General features: G+C 41.1%; 1 protein-coding gene across 1 annotated transcript; it reads right to left on the reverse strand.

Moving 5' to 3' along the window:
* Positions 1-11,362: 11,362 nt before the first annotated feature.
* Positions 11,363-17,669, reverse strand: LOC9267529 (putative disease resistance RPP13-like protein 1). The gene is made up of 3 exons (XM_015759606.3): positions 17,102-17,669; positions 12,126-15,213; positions 11,363-12,021 (listed from the first exon to the last, which is right to left on the reverse strand). Exons 1-3 carry the CDS (start codon positions 17,459-17,461, stop codon positions 11,975-11,977), a joined length of 3,495 nt encoding a protein of 1,164 aa, XP_015615092.1. The 5' UTR covers positions 17,462-17,669; the 3' UTR covers positions 11,363-11,974.
* Between the last annotated feature and the right edge of the window lie 578 nt (positions 17,670-18,247).

Consider the following 18,247-nt stretch of genomic DNA (forward strand, 5'->3'; position numbering starts at 1 on the left):
TGCGTTCGGCTGCGGCTGTGGGAGTTTCGGAAATTGTACAGGTATAGAATTTGTGGATTAAGTCCTATTGTAAATAGGAGTTCTACACCTACTTTGAGTAGGTGGTTTTTTATGTATAAATAAAGAGGGAGCATGAGGCTTCCGGTATCGCTTGGAGAGCAATTGAGTTGATAGTTTAGTTAGGGTTTCGAGTTTAGTCGAGATTTTTGTAAGGAGTGCTGTTGTTGCACTTTGTAAACACAGAGAGAAGTAATAAAGTTGTCATCTACTTTGAGAGTTCTTCGATTTGTGTTTCTTCGGGTTCAGGCGGCAGGGAGGCGATCTAACTGGCAGCGTGCGAGCAGTTCGACCGGCGGCGTACGAGCAATCCGACTGGCGGCGACAGGACTACGTCGAGATTCCCATCGATTTGAGGGTAACTTTTATTTCCGCTAAAAGTTTTTGGGTTTTTGGTTTTCCCTACCATTCACCCCCCCTCTGGTAGGCTTGGTTACTTGTGTTCGATCCTACAATTTTTATTTCGACTTTTTTTATTAATCTCGTATTTGGTTTTTATATGGAAACTTATTTCAATATTCCTTATTTTTAATTCCGAATTTCAACTATTTTTAAATTGTATTTCTACTTGGACTCTCCTTTCCTTTTCTAATTTTAGATTTTATTTTATTTTTATTTTGAATTTTGATTAATCTCGTATTGGGTTCTTATACGGAAACTTCTTTTAGTATTGCTTATTTTAAACTCCGAATTTAAGCTATTTTTAAATTGTACTTATACTTGGACTCTCCTTTTTTATTTTTTCTTTTTCTCCAATTTATGTGAGAATTATTTTTATTCCGAATTTTAATTAATCTCGTATTGGGTTCTTCTATGAACTCTTATTTTAATATTCCTTATTTTTAATTCCGAATTTCAGCTATTTTTAAATTGTATTCCTACTTGGACTCTCATTTCCTTTTTCTAATTTTGGATTTTATTTTATTTTTATTTCGATTTTTGATTAATCTCGTATTGGGTTCTTATATGGAAACTTATTTCAATATTCCTTATTTTTAATTCCGAATTTCAGCTATTTTTAAATTGTATCTCTACTTGGACTCTCCTTTCCTTTTCTAATTTTGGATTTTATTTTATTTTTATTTTTAATTTTGATTAATCTCGTATTGGATTCTTATATGGAAACTTCTTTCAATATTGCTTATTTTAAATTCCGAATTTTAGCTATTTTTAAATTGTACTTCTACTTGGACTCTCATTTTTCTTTTTTTCTTTTTCTCTGATTAATGTGAGAATTTCTAGCCCCCACAGTGAACGTGGTGCCTCCTTTCAAAGCTGTTTTAATAATATAATAATAGATAGATAGATTGCCCGCCTTTCCCTATCAGCTTAGGCTTTTATGTGTAACTGGCTGGTGCATGCAACTTAATATGGTATCAGAGCTAGAGGTCTCGAGTTCGAATCCTGGCTGGCGCGCAATTAAATAAAATAATTGCAGCCCACTCCAATAGCCAACCTGCTCCAATCTCGCCGCTACGCCGTTGGGAAGCCAACCACGCTTGCGGACGTCGTCGCCGACGAGCCCCAATGCAACCATCCACCAATGTTTCCGCTAGAGGAAGAGTTTCTGTGTAGAGGAGGTACTGACGGGGAGCCAAGCGGCCGCCGGCGGTGGAGGAGAGCTCGAACGCGGCCCCTCCGAGAGCGACGCTGCCCGGCAGGTGCGTGCAACAAGGGTGGGAGTCGAGGTCGCGGGAACCGGCGCACGTCGTCGCGGCATGTGTCGCAGACCTTGAGGTCGCCGTCGTCAGGTGTCGTTGGCGGGAGCTCGTGGAGGAGCACGAACCTCCCCGCGTTGTCGGCAGCGTTGAGGTTCAGCCGGGTGGAATGGGTGGCTGCGGATCATAGATGGATGGATGACGGAACGAGGGAGGAAGAAGGATGAGGACGGGATAAGGACGGCGTGAGAAAGGAGGACGGAAAAAAGTGACGGGAGTGGCATGGTTCCAATTTTAGAAATTTTCAGTGGCATGTAGCTGATATGACGAATAATAGTGGCATTTTTTTAATTTGACAAACTTATAAAGTTATAGTAGCATGGATCTAATTAACCCTTTAGGAGAGGTAGACAAGTTTATAGGCTAGTTGTTCAAGCACTTGCAACATTGGCTTTCTCAGATTATTGTGGTGATTCCTATTCCTTCAGCACAAGCATGGTGACATTTTTTTTAGGGCCAATTGCACAAATGCCACTAGGGTTTATCGTATTTGTCATTCTGCCACTGGTTTTTGGTCAATTGGTAGAATGCCACTGGTTTCACAGTTGGGCACGCCAAAATGGCACTCTGTCGTTAGGATCAAATAATTCTGTTAGTCAACACGTTTGACGGGGGTAATTACCATTCTGCCCTTGTTCTCTAGGACGTAGCTGCAACTCCCTACTCATCAGAAACCGCCGTCGACGCCCATGAATGGATCGATCTAGGGTTCATATTACTCTGTCTCAAAATATAGCTATTTCTAGCACAATACCTTGTCCCAAAATGAAACTATTTATCCACCTACCTCCTCATCTCGACCAATCACAACCATTCTCCTCCACCTACTTTTTCTTTTCAACCAATCACACATTTCCTCCAATCATTCTCACCTAATTTCTTACATTTTGGGACGAAGGAAACTTCCTCCAATCAGTCTCACCTACTTTCTTACATTTTAGGACATATGAAGTAGAAATAAGAGGAAATTTAACTACTCCATCCGTCCCATTTTAAGTGCAGCAATGGTTTTCTGCGCCTAACTTTGACCAACATCTTATTTGAAAAAAAATTAAAAACATAAGTCACGAGTAAAGCACTATTCATGTTTTATCATCACGTAACAACAAAAATACTAATTATAAAAAATTTTCAAATAAGACGGACGATCAAAATTGGGCGCGAAAACTTATGGTTGCACTTAAAATGGGACGGATGAAGTAATTTGAATGGTCAATAGAACTTTTAACCCCATATAGTAAATGCTTAATATTTTTTTTGAAACAGTTGGCCCTATTTTTTTACCAAGCAGTTAACGGCCATCGACAGAACAAAACGGCAGTGGCATCTCAAATGATTTTTTTCTCGTTCTAGTGGCATTGGAGCAATTAGCTCTTTTTCAGTGGCATATTGCCAAATAGGACGCCCAGCAGTGGCAAAAGAGCAATTATTCCTTTTTTTTATGGCCTTGTTTTAGTAATGTAATATATATTTACCAACAAGACAACTGCAACAAGATAGATGAAAAAACAAATATTGTATGTGTGTGTATGTGGTTAATTGGTTATATGTGATAATATGGTATTCTAATGCTAAATATCACTTGCCAGGTGGAGCGGTGCCATGAAAAGATCGCTAGATGGTGGAAGAACCTGGTCAGAGAGAAAACTGCTACCATCTGGTATCTTTGGTCCTATTAAGAATAAGGCATGTCCTGATTTCATTACCCCTTGCTCGTGTAGTATAGCAATTCTTAAAAAAAAAAAAAAACAGCAAGCACAAATGCTGGGACTAGGCAGAAGAATAAATACGAGTAAGTGCTTCATTTCTCTAGCTAAGCTGTTGAGCTGATAAAGGCTAAAAGTTCCACCGATATTTAGCAGTCACAAATAGTTTGAAAGTGCTTATATAGTTAAGATTCTACGTTTGTACGGAGTATAGTAAGAAAAATGTCCTAATGTCAATGGATGCAGCCATTTTTGCTTGGAAATGGGCGCTTGCTATGTGGATCATCTGTTGAAAGCTGGAAATCATGGGGCGCATGGCTTGAGGTAGTCATGCCGCATATTTTCTAGCTCCTCCGTCCCAAAATATAACTACTTCTATCTATGTATTTGGACTATGGTGTGCCTAGATACACAGATAAAAGTTTGTATATTTTGGGACGGATGTAGTAGTTTATTTGAGGCCATAAAAAGGATGACACCAATCATTTCTGTTCTAACACTTCCTCCGAGAAATAGGTCACAGAAGATGCTGGTCGGACATGGAAGAAGTACGGTCCTATACTCGTCAAAAATGAAACACTTGGAGTGATTCAGCCGGTCCCCTACCAGAGCACTCGTGGCACTATACGAGTATTACTGAGGTCTTCCCAAACAATTGGATGGGTATGCGTTGCTGATTCCACCGATGGAGGAGTGACATGGAGTTATGCTCACAATAATCCAGACCATGGATGGGCTTGTACATGTCTCATACACATACAATCGAACACAGATTAAGGTACGTAGTGTTGCTTTTTTCCCAGATCATCCTGTTAAGCAAATATTTTCTGTTCACCTGTTACACACTTTTCATGAGTATATTCCTGAATACTTTGTAGCATGTGGTTCTTCGTCCTGGCTAAAGCAGTCAAACCTTTGATCCTGAAACAGTTGCACGAAGAAGCTTTCCAAATCCAAGTTGAAATTGAAGCTAAAAAAAAAAATCCAAGTTGAAATCTAGTTTGATTTTATTGTTTCCGAATCATCCAAATCAACCAACTGCCAAACAAGCCAGGCAGCCAGCCCACCTGGAATCTGCAGATTACAATTCCAGATTTTCAGCCCTAATGCCTAGGAGTTAAACAAGCCAGATTTTCTCCCTTTTTTTTTTTTCAAAATTTGGGCCTGCTTGGAAAACCAATTTTTGGCCCAAAACCAGTATAAATAATGGGCATGTAAGATTTTTCCGACCTTTGGCTCAAAAGTCTGCTTGAATGGACTGTAACCTTAAATTTAGTGGCGTTGGTGACTGCTGCCATATATATATATGTAGCGGGCATTAACGAGCTAGCCTGAGTACAGGATAGTATGATTTTGTGGATTTGGGATTGGAGTTCATTTCCCCAAATAAATTGATTTCTTCAGGTGATCGCTTCTTTTCTGTATTGGGATTGAGCATCTGAAAATTAACAGGTTTGATATTTGATCTCAATTTTTTTAATCGACACTGGCACACAGCATTTCTAGTGATCTGAGAAGAGATGTGCTGATCACTTCATTCTCGTTTTGGCATTGTGCATCTGAAAATTTTCAGTTTTGATATCTGAATCTGAAAATTTCTATGGAGACAATGACTACTGATATGAGAAGAAATGTTTGCCATCGTGTTTATTTGCCTTGAGAGGACGCAAGTTCAGTATCTCCTCCCAAAGTGACTAGCATACGGTGGATTTGATTTCACTGGGAAATTGTGGCAACAGAAAAATACAGGTGTTTTTATCATTGCATGTGAAAAATATATCCTATCTCCGAAGCAGGCCCAAACATACAAATATATTTTTTATTGGTGTAATCATTATTGTTTAATTTGGGGAATTTTTCTAGGGTTAGCCTACTCAGCTCACCCCTTCCTCATCTATTCTATTAGCATAACACTTTACAGATAGGTCCTTGGTACAATACATATTTACACCAACACTCCCCCTCAAGATGGGCAAAAAATATCAATCATACCCATCTTGTTACATATTGATTGAATCTCACTAGGACCTAACCCCTTTGTTAGACAATCAGCTAGTTGTTCACATGACTTAATATACTCCAACCTAAGCACCCCGCTATCAATCTTCTCCTTAATGAAGAACCTATCAATCTCCACATGTTTAGTGCGATCATGCTGAACAGGGTTGTTTGCAATGCTGATGGCTGATTTATTGTCACAATGAAGCATCACAGTGTCACTTCTTAGCACTCGCAATTCCGTCAACAAGCTCCTCATCCACAACATCTCACTCAAGCTCAAAGCCATAGCTCTGTATTCTGCTTCTGCGGTAGACCGAGCCACCACTGCCTGCTTTTTGCTTCGCCAAGAAACAAGATTACCACCAACAAACACACAATAACCTGATGTAGATCTTCTATCATCCATACTACTCGCCCAATCAGCATCACAATATCCTTCCACATTTAGATGCCCATTCTTCCTAAACCACAATCCCTTTCCAGGAGTCCCTTTCAGATATCTGAGAATCTTATGAACAACATCCAAGTGACCAGTTCGAGGATCATGCATATACCTACTCACAACACTAACCACATAGGAAATATCAGGTCTTGTATGGCAAAGATAGATCAAGCGTCCCACCAGTCTTTGGTATGCTTCCTTATTAACGGGATCACCTGATTGAGCACACAATTGGTGATTCCTATCAATAGGCGTAGTACTTGCACGACACCCAAGCATTCCTGTATCTGTCAACAGATCCAAAACATACTTCCTCTGAGATAGAACAATCCCCTTTGATGAACGAGCAATTTCAATTCCAAGGAAGTAGCGAAGAGGACCAAGATCCTTCACCTCAAATGCCTTTCCCAGCCTTTCCTTTAGACACCTGATTTCTTCTACATCATCACCAGTGATCACTATATCATCAACATACACAGCCAAGATGGTGATGTTTGTCCCCCTATGTTTGTAAAAGACAGTGTGATCTCCATTACACTGAGAATACCCCATATCACACACTGCATGCCTGAACCTATCAAACCATGCACGTGGAGACTGCTTCAACCCATACAAGGATTTCTTGAGTTTACATACTTTTCCAACTGTCTGGCTATTCCCAAATCCTGGAGGGATCTCCATGTAGACCTCCTCATGTAAATCACCATGGAGAAATGCATTTTTCACATCAAGCTGATGAAGGGGCCACCCAAAGTTCACCGCACAAGATACCAAAGCTCTCACTATACCCATTTTTGCCACCGGTGCAAATGTCTCATCATAGTCAATTCCATATGTTTGACTATAGCCTTTTGCGACTAACCTTGCTTTATACCTATCCACCTTCCCTTCAGGGGTTTGCTTCACTGTAAAGACCCACTTACATCCCACTGCCCTTTTTTCTGGTGGAAGTTTTACAAGCTCCCAAGTCTTATTCTTCACAAGGGCATTCAACTCTTCTTTCATTGCATCTTTCCACTTTGGATCCTGCTTTGCACACTTCCAATCCTTTGGTATAGGCATTGTCTGTAATGATGCAATAAATGTTTTGTATGCTGGTGAAACATGAGAATATGTGATATAGTTTGCAATGTCATGCATAGAACTAAGATGCTCAAAACCAAGACGTATAGGAGGTCTACCAGCATTGGATCTAGTCTCTCTACGTTGTGCAAGAGGTAATTCTACATGTTCAAGAGTTGGAGAAGTATTACCAATTGTCTCAAGAGAAGCCAAGGAGGCTGGAGGAGAGAGACTCTGGGAGGATTCAGGGACTGGACATTTTGGGTGTGGTAACTCTTCAATTTGACTTTGCACTAACCCTTTTCTTTTCTCCCCCTGACTATCAAACCGCCTCCTTTGGTAAACCAGCACATCCTTTTGTTTCACCCTTTCGGCTCCCTCCATAGGACATGGAATTGTCCCAACAACTACTTCTCCTTCTTCTCCATCCTCTTCATGAGGGACCATCTCTATCCTCATCTTGTGTATCTTCAATGACTTCCACTACTTTACTCGCATCATCAATAGAGCATGGTATTGATCCAATCACTACTGCCTCTCCATTCTTGTCACCAACATTTTTTTCATGTATGTCACCTCTCTCTCTCTCCCCCTCTCGACTATCAACCTCCATGACAGTCGAGAATTCCTCAAGAAATTGATCAAGATCTCCTTTACTTTTATAATAGGGCTCAAACTCACGAAATGTCACATCCATACTCACAAACAGTCTTCTCCCAATGGGATCCCAACATTTATACCCCTTCTGACTCGAAGCATAGCCAACAAACACACACTTTACTGCATGAGGATCTAACTTGCCAACAGAAGGTCGGTGATCTCGCACAAAACAAACACAGCCAAATACCTTTGGAGGAACCTTGAACTCTCGCTTACCCAATAACAGTTCGGCAGGAGACTTCATACCAAGTATTCTGGAAGGCATGCGATTGATAAGATATGCTGCTGTCATCACAGCCTCACTCCATAGATACTTTGGTACATTCATCTGGAACATCAGAGATCTTGCCACTTCTAGCAAATGCCGATTCTTTCTCTCAGCTACACCATTTTGAGGAGGGGTGCCAGGACAAGTAGTCTGGTGAATAATCCCCTCATCTGAGACATATGACACAAATTCATTATTGATATATTCTGTTCCATTATCAGTCCGAATAATCTTAACTTTTGCATCAAATTGAGTTGTCACTAATTTATGAAAGTCTTGGAAGCAACGAAGGACCTCACTTTTGTGTTTAAGCATATAAATCCAAGTCATACGAGTGTGACAATCAATAAAGGTGACAAACCACTTGAAACCACTCACAGAAGTAACTGGGCATGGTCCCCAAACATCAGAATGTATTAATATGAAGGGCTCACAGTTACGAAGACCAATTCCAACATATGTAGAGCGAGTATGTTTGCCTAGCTCACAAGCATCACACACCAATCTATGCTTATCCACTCTACTAAAGAGGTCTGGATACAACTTACTCAAAATCTCAAAAGATGGATGTCCTAACTGACAGTGAAGCAAACTGATCTCCTTCTCAACATCTCCAACCACCGCAGCTAATCCCAGTTCCTCATGATTGATGTACCACAACCCATCACGCCTGACTCCAGTCCCAATCCTCCTCCCAGTCCCCTTCTCCTGGAACAGACAAGAATTCTCATCAAATACAACAATGCACTTGAGTTGATCAATAGCCGAGCTAATTGAGAGAAGGTTAACTGGAAAGGAAGGAACATGCAGAACAGAAGACAAGTTCATTAATGATGTGCACTCTACTGACCCTATACCATGAATAGGCTTGGATGTACCATCAGCGATTTGGATAGTTTCAGAGTGGATATAAGGGGTGTATGATGTGAAAGTATTATGCAATCCTGTGACATGCTTTGATGCTCCTAAGTCTATGATCCAATCTATAGGATGTCTATATGTAGATGCAAGTGCCTGTGCCTGAGTACCTTCGCCCACTTGGGCGTAGTTCGCGAAGTTACCAAAGTGAGTGGTGGTGTTAGAGCTCTCATTGGTCTTGTTCTTCTGCCATTCCTCCCATTGTGTCACTTGTTCACCTATTAGGGTAACAGCTTTCCCATCCTCCTTAACTGCATTGGCCTGAGGAACACCTCTGCCCCTACCACGACCTCCAACACGACCTCCACGATCACCTCCTCTACCACCACGATTTCCCCCAAAAACACCACGGTCTCCTCTAAATCCACCACGAGTTCCACCATGCCCTCCTCGAATCGATCCCCTACCACCAATGTTCCGGGAAGTGGGACAATTGTAGCTCACATGACCCACTTGCCCACAATTGTAGCATTCCCTATTATCAGCTGCAATGTATGCTGATCTTATAGGATTTGTACCTCTCATCAACCTCAATCTCATCTCTTCTTGCATCATTGCTGAAATGGCCTCTTCCATAGTGGGCAATGTAGCTTGGTGGAACATAGCTGCTCTCCTATCCTCAAACTCCTTGTTCAACCCCTTCAAGAAATGAATGACTCTTCGCCTCTGCAGCCATTTATTTCCAATCACAATGTCATCCTCATGTTTCAATTGTAGGGGATCATAGTGATCAAGATCTGCCCATAACTGTTGCAGCTCGCTAGCGTACTCTTGGACTGTTCTCCCCTCTTGCTTCAAATTCTCCACTTTGTTCTGAGCCTCAACCATCATCATTACATTTCCCTCTCCTGAATACATGTTGCTCAGCGTCTTCCATACAACTGCAGCATTCTGGATAGCTTCTATCATCCTGCCAATAGAAGGAGCCACCGAGGTCATCAACCAAGATACCACAGTGGAATTTGTAGTATTCCACGTCCTCCATGCTTGGCTCTCCTTATCAGAAGGTTCTTCACAACTCTCTAGTAAAAAATGATCCACCCCTTTTGCTCTCAACATCAGTTGGGCTCTCCTACACCAACTCAAATAATTTTTGCTCCCCTTCAACCTCAACTCATTTGGCATCAATTCTAGTTTCACTTCGAATCCCCCTGCTACACTCTTCGGACCTATCATGCCCATCTTCAACAAATTCTCTAGCAAATCTTTCATATCACCCTTAGTAACCACCGAGGAGGCATCTACAACCTCCTTTCCAACCCCTGAAGACATTTCCCCTCCCCCTTTCTAAGCTTCCTTAGTCCTCACCTGCTACTGCTCTCTGCTCCTGTAATTTTTCAGCACACAAGACACTACCAACAACAAGCAACAGCAACCTTCTCCTCTCTTTTCCCTTCTCTCCACAGCAGCAGTCCACCAAACAAGCAATAGCAGCAGCAAACAGCAGTCCCTTCTCTCCACAGCAGCAGCAAACAGCAAGCAGTAGCAGCCGCAAATAGCAAACAACAAGCAACAGCAGCAGCAAACAGCAGCCGGTGCCCTTCTTGTCGTCCTCCGTGCCGGCGCAGCAACCAGCCGCGGCGGGGTAGCAACAGCAAGCAACAGCGGCCAGCCGGCTCACCTGGTCGCAGCTCCGCCACCACTCCTGCGCCGTCGCCCCCACGCCACGGCCGCGCGACCGGCCGACCACCCCGGCACGCCGCTCAGCAGCTGTCGTCGTAGGTCGCGCCGCCACCTCACGAGTCCCAGCGGTCGCCTCCACACCGTCTTCCACTTCGTCCTGCTCCGGCACGAGCGCCGCCGCCGGCTAGGGTTTTGCCGCCGCTGGTCGCCAGGAGCTCGGCTCTGATACCATATTGTTCAATTTGGGGAATTTTTCTAGGGTTAGCCTACTCAGCTCACCCCTTCCTCATCTATTCTATTAGCATAACACTTTACAGATAGGTCCTTGGTACAATACATATTTACACCAACAATCATTCATTAGCTTGGTCCCTGATTTCCATCAGTTCCTAAACTAGGATGGAATAAGCTGAAACAGCCGAAACTCTTTCCCTAATAATACAAGCATTCACCTGCTATCTCTGAATCCGCTGCTCCTGGTGAACTCAATAGCCGTCATTGGAACTCTGTCATTAGGGATACAGTATACAATGTTGTCCATACATTAGCAACTATTACAACCACAAGAAAAACAAATTGATATGTCAGATATATTGACAAATTTCTCACAGGATGTTCATTTGCGTAAGGCTATCAGACCAACCCAAAAAATAAAATACAGACAAATTGAAGTAGCTGTCTGGCTTATTTTTTTTGCAACCAATTACATAGAAGAAGAATATATTCCTTGGTTTTGTCTAGATCTGGTACTAATGATTCCAATGTAATTACTTAGCACTATGTGGACAAAAAATCACTTTGATATCGATCTAATATCTGAAGCAGATATGATTTTCCTCATTCCACAATCCACTGGGAGTATTGAGATTGCAACAACAAAAAAGCAGATGTACAAAAGCACATGTTATGAACAAACTAATCAAACTGCATACATATTCAGAATACGATTACTGTAAAATCATGGTAATGGAATCCCACCGTGGAAATGAAATCCACACAACAGAGGAGATTTGTTTAAATAGCCTGGAACAAATGAATGACATTGAATCGCTGACCGAAAACTGCAGAATAGAAATGCAGTACAACTTAACATCTGCCAAGTGGCATGCATATTGCTTGCAACAATGCAATGGTTTTTCCTGGATTGGAAAAAGTTTGTTCTGACAAACCTACATTATGACTGATAAAGTCGATAGAATACATATAAATACTGGAACGATGCTGGGTCACTGCCGAAGTGTTGAAATTGCAATATTGGGGCGAGATTTATTCATTGTTGTATCTCTCAGATAATGACATTATAGTTTCCATGTTTGCCTTGCAAAGGCCAGCACCAACTGCAATGACAAGGATTTGATGATGGGGAGTAGCCCGCCTTTTGTGCCACTCCACCTTCTGCTTGCCAGCAGACCGACAGGGACAGAGTTGGTGTGCCTCGAAGGACAGACCATTGATGTTTCTAGTCTCAGCAATGAAATTTAAGGCAGGCATTACCAAGCTGTGGAACCAACGCATACTGCTACTCAAAGTCCCACATATCTCCATCAAAATCATCGATAAACGAAGCTGCATAGAAAAAAGAAACAGATGACATGAGAAAGAATACATGATGATCTAGTCTTTGTGCTTCGTATGATGTCCTAGGAAAGATACATGGTAATCACACATACCTGGAGCGTCACGAAGATCCAGAGCAGACTGCAGCTGCCGTGGGAGCAAACTATGTATAGGGAGCTTTGGGCATCTCCAGATCTTTATCTCTTCAAGGAAAGTGAGGCCAGAAAGGCCATCACAGTATTGGAGATTAGCACAACTTAATAGGATCTTCCTCAGGGAAGACAGTCTTTTTGGCTCAAGAGATAAGTTCGTCATTGTTTCACAGAGAATTGATATGCAGTTGAGCCAGGGGTGGTCAATGCCATTCAACAGCCTGCACAATACCTTATCTTTAAGAAGTGGATCCCAGAGATGGAAGGTGTTAAGTGAGGGGAGTGAGCCAATTACATCTAAGTCTGGACATCTGCATATCCGTAATTTCAAAAGTGATGGGAGGAACGGAAGTTTTGTTATGCCAGGGCAGCTATGAATGTCTAACTCCTTTAGGTTATGTAAAACAGGAATGGTAGGGTTGTCCATCAGTGTATTATACCAAATAGACAGGTAATGCAGAAGTGGGAGGTGATCGAGCTGACCGAACAGCATCACATCTGCCAGGTTACCTTCTGCATTCAAGGTGGTTAGTTCGGGCAGGGAACCTACAGATGTGAGGTTTGGACATTTTTGTATATCCAATTTATTGAGTTTGGGCATAGTACCGACTGCTCCTAGTTTTGGGCAATCATATAGCCACATTATCAAGAGGGCGGGTTGAGTACGGATCGTATGTAAACCATTGCATACCCGAATTTCTAGATCCCTTAAAGTCCCCCCTGCAGGAATGACACCAATAACATTACAGTTACTCAATTTCAGGTAGTGCAAAGAAGAAAATCGATCCGATGGAAGAGAACTTAGCCGATTGCAATCACTGATTATCAGACTAGACAAGCATGGGAAATCTCCATCATCCACCCCAGACCACTTGGACCAGTGCAACATATTGCTAAATTCCAATGTTTTCAATGATGGGAAGCCTTTATTGCCAGGAATACGGGTGCAAAACTCCCTTCCAATGTGTTCCATGTAATACATCCTCCCAATGCTGACATACTTGAGGAAAGGTAGCTCACCAAGTGTTGGAACACATTGTTGGGTTACCTTATCTGTACCGTAAAGTACTATGTTAGTCAGCTTTGAAAATGAAGCATCACCCAGCCAGCTGGGATAGCTCTGACATTTGTAACCATATATTGCTAGTCTTCTTAGTCCTTCATGTGGTCTCAAGCTCTCCAGTATTTGATTGTGTGGTACTATAGGATATTTAGGTTGCTGCATGTATTGGTACTGCAAATTTTCATACCGCACCTCTTTAGGAGTGAAGTTCAGGCCCAATTGCAGCGGCATGTGTAGGCACTCCACTTCACTAAAGTCTAATTGTAGAAACTGGAGGTGCTTTTTATTCATTAATTGAGCTTCGATTGCATCTTGGACATGAGATAAATTACCCAATCCGCTTATACGCAGTTTACCCTTTTTTTTGTTCAGGTTCTTCAGCTCTCGTAAGTTAAAACTGCCACCACATCTACAGATATATACGTGAGGAAAGGTGTGTAGGTTGATTAGGGGATAAATTCCGCTGGGTGCATTCCATGGCCCTTCAAGATGGCGTAGTAGTTTCATGCTACTGATGTACCTTGGTAATGCCTCATGAAGGTTTCTATCAGATAATGCAAGGACCCGCAGATTTTTGCATATCGAAAAAAGTAGCTCTAGGTTAGTAACTTCATCCCTCTCCAACCCAATGATGGCCCACAAAGGGTGTGAGGAAGCTGAGAACTGAACAGATGTATGATAATCAATTATGGACATAAACCGAGCGTTTTGTGGAATTTCAACTGGTTTGTCACCTTCAAGCCTAAAGAACTCATTCCCGGAAAGATGGCATGCGAGATCATGAATTAGATCATGCATGATGCCAGAATTGAAAGATATTTGGAGAAATGACCTCTGTACTAGTTCATCATAATATCGACTCCCAGTTCTACCAAAGAGAAAATATTGACTCCCAGATTCGTCCTCATTGTTCCACTCATCACATTGTAGAATATCAAGTAATCCCCACAGGCTAATAACCTCAGATTTCTTGAGTGAATAATCTTTTGGGAATAGACAAAGGGAAACAAAACATAGTTTTAAGTGCATGGGCATATTCTTGTAGCTCAACTCCAAGGCCGGTAAAATCTCGTTATGTGCTTTATCCAAATCCCATAATTCACTTTCAAGGACATCTATCCATCTGCTTTCATCAGATTCATATCTCAACATGCTCCCAAGAGTCTTGATTGCTAGTGGTAGCCTGTCACACTTTTGAACAATCTTCTTGGCAATGTCTACAAGATTTCCTTGAATGATATTGTCGTGCACTGCAACTGTTCTTTCAAACAATGTCCAGCTCTCGTGGGGGCTTAAGTGGTCAATGGTGAAGTGTGGCATTGTCTGCACCAATCTTGCTACTGCTACATTGCGAGTGGTTACTAAAATATTACATTGTCGGGCAGCTGACAAAGGCTTGCAAAATGTTTCCCAGCAATCCTTTCTTTCGTTCCAGACATCATCTAATACAAGTAAAAATCTCTTCCCTCGTATCTCTTGGCCTAACTTGTCCTGAAGATCAACCAGTTCTGACAAGTTATTGCTCTCCTTGGTAATAGAAACTATTATTTTTTTTGTCAAGTTCGTTGAGTCAAAATGATCAGACACGTAAACCCATACACAAACATCATATGATCTGTGCACTGTTTGGTCATTGTATACAAGCTGTGCTAGAGTTGTTTTGCCCAAACCCCCCATACCCACAATGGCCAAGACAGACAAGTAATCACTCACAGCATTATTACCATGTCCAGACATTAGCTTTTCTATAATTGTTTTCTTATCCAGTTCCCTTCCTATGATGCTCTCTTTATCTACCAAATAGCTAGTGGGACGCACGCTATGGATATCAGGGACAATCCGCCGTTCCCCATCATTATCAGACATGCTAAAATGTTTATAGTATACTTTCATCTCATCAAATCTCTGTATAAGTTCCCTTGCTCGAACAACCAGCTCATGTGGAACCGGGACCAATCCAAATTGAGCAAACTGCTCGTCGTTGACCTATATATCAGGAGAAAAAAAATGAGGCTTTTTTTTTCTCTGAACCTAGTACTCCCTTTGTTTCAGGTTATAAGACGTTTTGACTTTGGTCAAAGTTAAACTGCTTTAAGTTTGATCAAGTTTGTAGAAAAAAGTAGTAATATTTTCAACCCAAGACAAATTTATTATAAAAATATATTCAATTATTGATTTGAAGAAATTAATTTAGTATTGTAAATATTACTATATTTGTCTATAAACTTAGTCAAACTTGAAATAGTTTTATTTTGACCAAAGTCAAAACGTCTTATAACCTGAAATAGAATGAGTATTATTTAGTTTTTGTGTTTCCCTGCGATTAATATAATTATTAAACACCGAATCTTAACTCAAAACTATTGATTATTTAATATTTTATTTTCCCAAGTAAAAAAAAACTATTGCCAACTTTCATGAAAACATTAACCAAAGAGAAAAACTAATGGAAACAAAGACAATTATATATAACTAGATGATTTCCTGCACGCTGCTGCAAGAATTGGTATATAACTTATGTTTGCAAATTTGATGATAAGAAATTTCGAAGGCATTGGGTATATATAAAAATTCTTGCTATACTTAAGTCAAAATAGAAATACAAACCATTATAATTTATAAAAAACTTAACATATAGAAAAAAAATGATATTATGATAGTAGGTTGATACCGTGAATGATCGATTATTGAACTGCCTTGTGATCAAAACAGAACATGTCATATTCTTAAATATAATTTAGAGACAACCATGCATAAATGTATAGGCTATCCAATATATGTGATATTTTCATTATGTTACACACAAAATTAAAAAGAAGATACATGATTTGGTAATGGACCGTTTAGATTCATGCATAGCATTGGTAGCCCATTGTTTGCTTCGTTAATTGAGGGTTGCATGGTTGTGCATGATGGGGAGAAGTAAATGCATGGGATAAAACATGTATCGCTGAGAGAAATCTGAGCCAACCAAAATAAATCCAATGGTCAATAGTAAAGAGAGACATTGAGGTGATCTCAGATGTTAAGTGTGAATCTAATGGACATAAATAATTAAGGTGATGTGAAAGCACCACATGAGAGTAAAATACTAGAAACTACACTAAGTGGGAATCGATTGTATAGATTATATAGATACCGTCTTGTTCTGATAACCAAACGCAGGCGCCATAGTAGGGCCCCTGTTTGGTTGCAACACCTGCACACATATGCCTGACCTGGTAGCAAACCCTGACAGTTGCCTGAGTAGTGTTTGGTGGCAACGCTAGTTAGAGCTCTTTTGGAACGAATAAAAACTAGAGAAAAATCGGAGAACTGGATTCCTATGAAAAAAAGAAGTTGTATATGGTCCTTTGGAATAAATAAATGAATGGCTCTACCAAATTCAATTGAAATTCTTATGAAATAGGCCATTACATATATAGGAATTTTATATGAAAACTAGCATGGGATTCTATATCATGTTTTTTATTATATGGCATAAAGTTCACGCATGTGCTTTTCCTGTGTGTCATCCAAACAACAGTAGTTTCTGAACTTTTCCGTGTTTTTTCTATTTTCTGTATTTTCATTATCGTGCCTCGAAAGGAACCTTGACAATTCGAATGCGTGCCTATCCCATCCAATTCTGGTACCGTTAGGTCGTTAAATTATCAAATCTCTCGGTCTAAGACATAGCAGGTCAACCTAATTAAGTTGCTAACATATCAAAGACCCGTCCTGCGTTGTATGGGCATGCGTGGATCTAGTTGTTCTTGATTTCCCTTTTTTGTCTCTTTGTATCTGGTAACTAATGGATTTTTTTGCAGTCCCTCGAGTCATAATATAATATGACAAAAGTCAGGCATAGTAAATAGATAGAATTAAACTCTACCTCATGGCGCTTGCGCTTAGAACAGTTGCTTGCACATCTGTCGGCAGCCTCCAATCTGCAGCGGTTCACCTCGTACTCGTACTCCTCCACCACATCCTCTGCGCCGTATGCCAGCTCCTTGAGCTCCCTAAGCCGCAGCTTAGCAGATTCCTCCCTGATATTCCAGTGCTCCTCGGCATCCATAAGCGTGGCGTGGATCCTGCGCATAGTCCTCTCCAGCATCCTCAAGTCGTCCAGTCCCTGGCTGGAACTGGAAGAGGATGACGACGAAGCCACCGGTGTTTGCCTCACCGGTGTCAGCAAGGACGAGAGCTTGTCAATTGCCCATTTCACAGCCATGGACGCAAACAACCCGGCCATTTCGGTAGAATCTGGATAGGTTTTACTGCTCTGCAACACACACACACACTCTCTCTCTCAACTCAGTCTCTCTCTCTCCTCTTAACGCTGCAGTAACTCAAAGCGATTATTGCAGTGTAGTATATGGGAATAGAAAGGAAGCATGTCAAATCAAAGAAGGCAGATTTTTCGGGGCAATAACCTCTGCCGTGATCACTCGATCTGCTGGATAAGCTCCTGTCTTTATTCCTGTGTCTATCGTGTGCGCCAAAAATGTGATTGCTCGTTCTCCGTCCTAAAATACAGACTCTGACATAGTCTCTAAAATGCTGCTTTGGCCAACAATTTCTATAAAAGTAAGATGTTTTAAATAAAAAGAGTAGTATATTATGATAGTTTGTTTAACGATAAATCTAATAACATCAAATTTACATGATTGATCTTTTGTTTTCTATTTATAATGTTTGATTTGTTATTATTATAAAAAAGATTATATGTTGGGACGGAAGAAGTATAAGTTGTCTGTCTGTGTGGACTGACCAAGTCAAAATTAAGTGACAAGGAATCCTCGTAGGCAAGTTCAGACTGGAAGCAGCAGGAGTCAAAGACTCAACATCATAGTCCCCATCCAGAGTGTTCTTCGGAGAAATTTCTCGGGAAAACATCAAAATGTGTTTCCAGGTGGAATTCCACTAGTTCTGTAAGTGGAACCGTATGAAAAAATAGGGGGACCGCACGAAAAAATAGGGGACCAGCGTCGGGCTGTCATCCGCACGGGAAAATATATTTTCCTGTGCGGGCGTCTTA

This window comes from Oryza sativa, chromosome 11, assembly GCF_034140825.1.
Source record: "Oryza sativa Japonica Group chromosome 11, ASM3414082v1".
In the NCBI taxonomy this organism is placed as follows: Eukaryota; Viridiplantae; Streptophyta; class Magnoliopsida; order Poales; family Poaceae; genus Oryza; species Oryza sativa.

Coding starts and splice junctions, on each gene's coding strand:
- LOC9267529 (XM_015759606.3), bottom strand. CDS start 17,461: ATGGCCGGGTTGTTTGCGTCCATGGCTGTGAAATGGGCAATTGACAAG. Junction 15,214..17,101: donor CTAAGCGCAAGCGCCATGAG/GTAGAGTTTAAT, acceptor CCTGATATATAG/GTCAACGACGAGCAGTTTGC. Junction 12,022..12,125: donor GGATCTTCGTGACGCTCCAG/GTATGTGTGATT, acceptor TTTTCTATGCAG/CTTCGTTTATCGATGATTTT.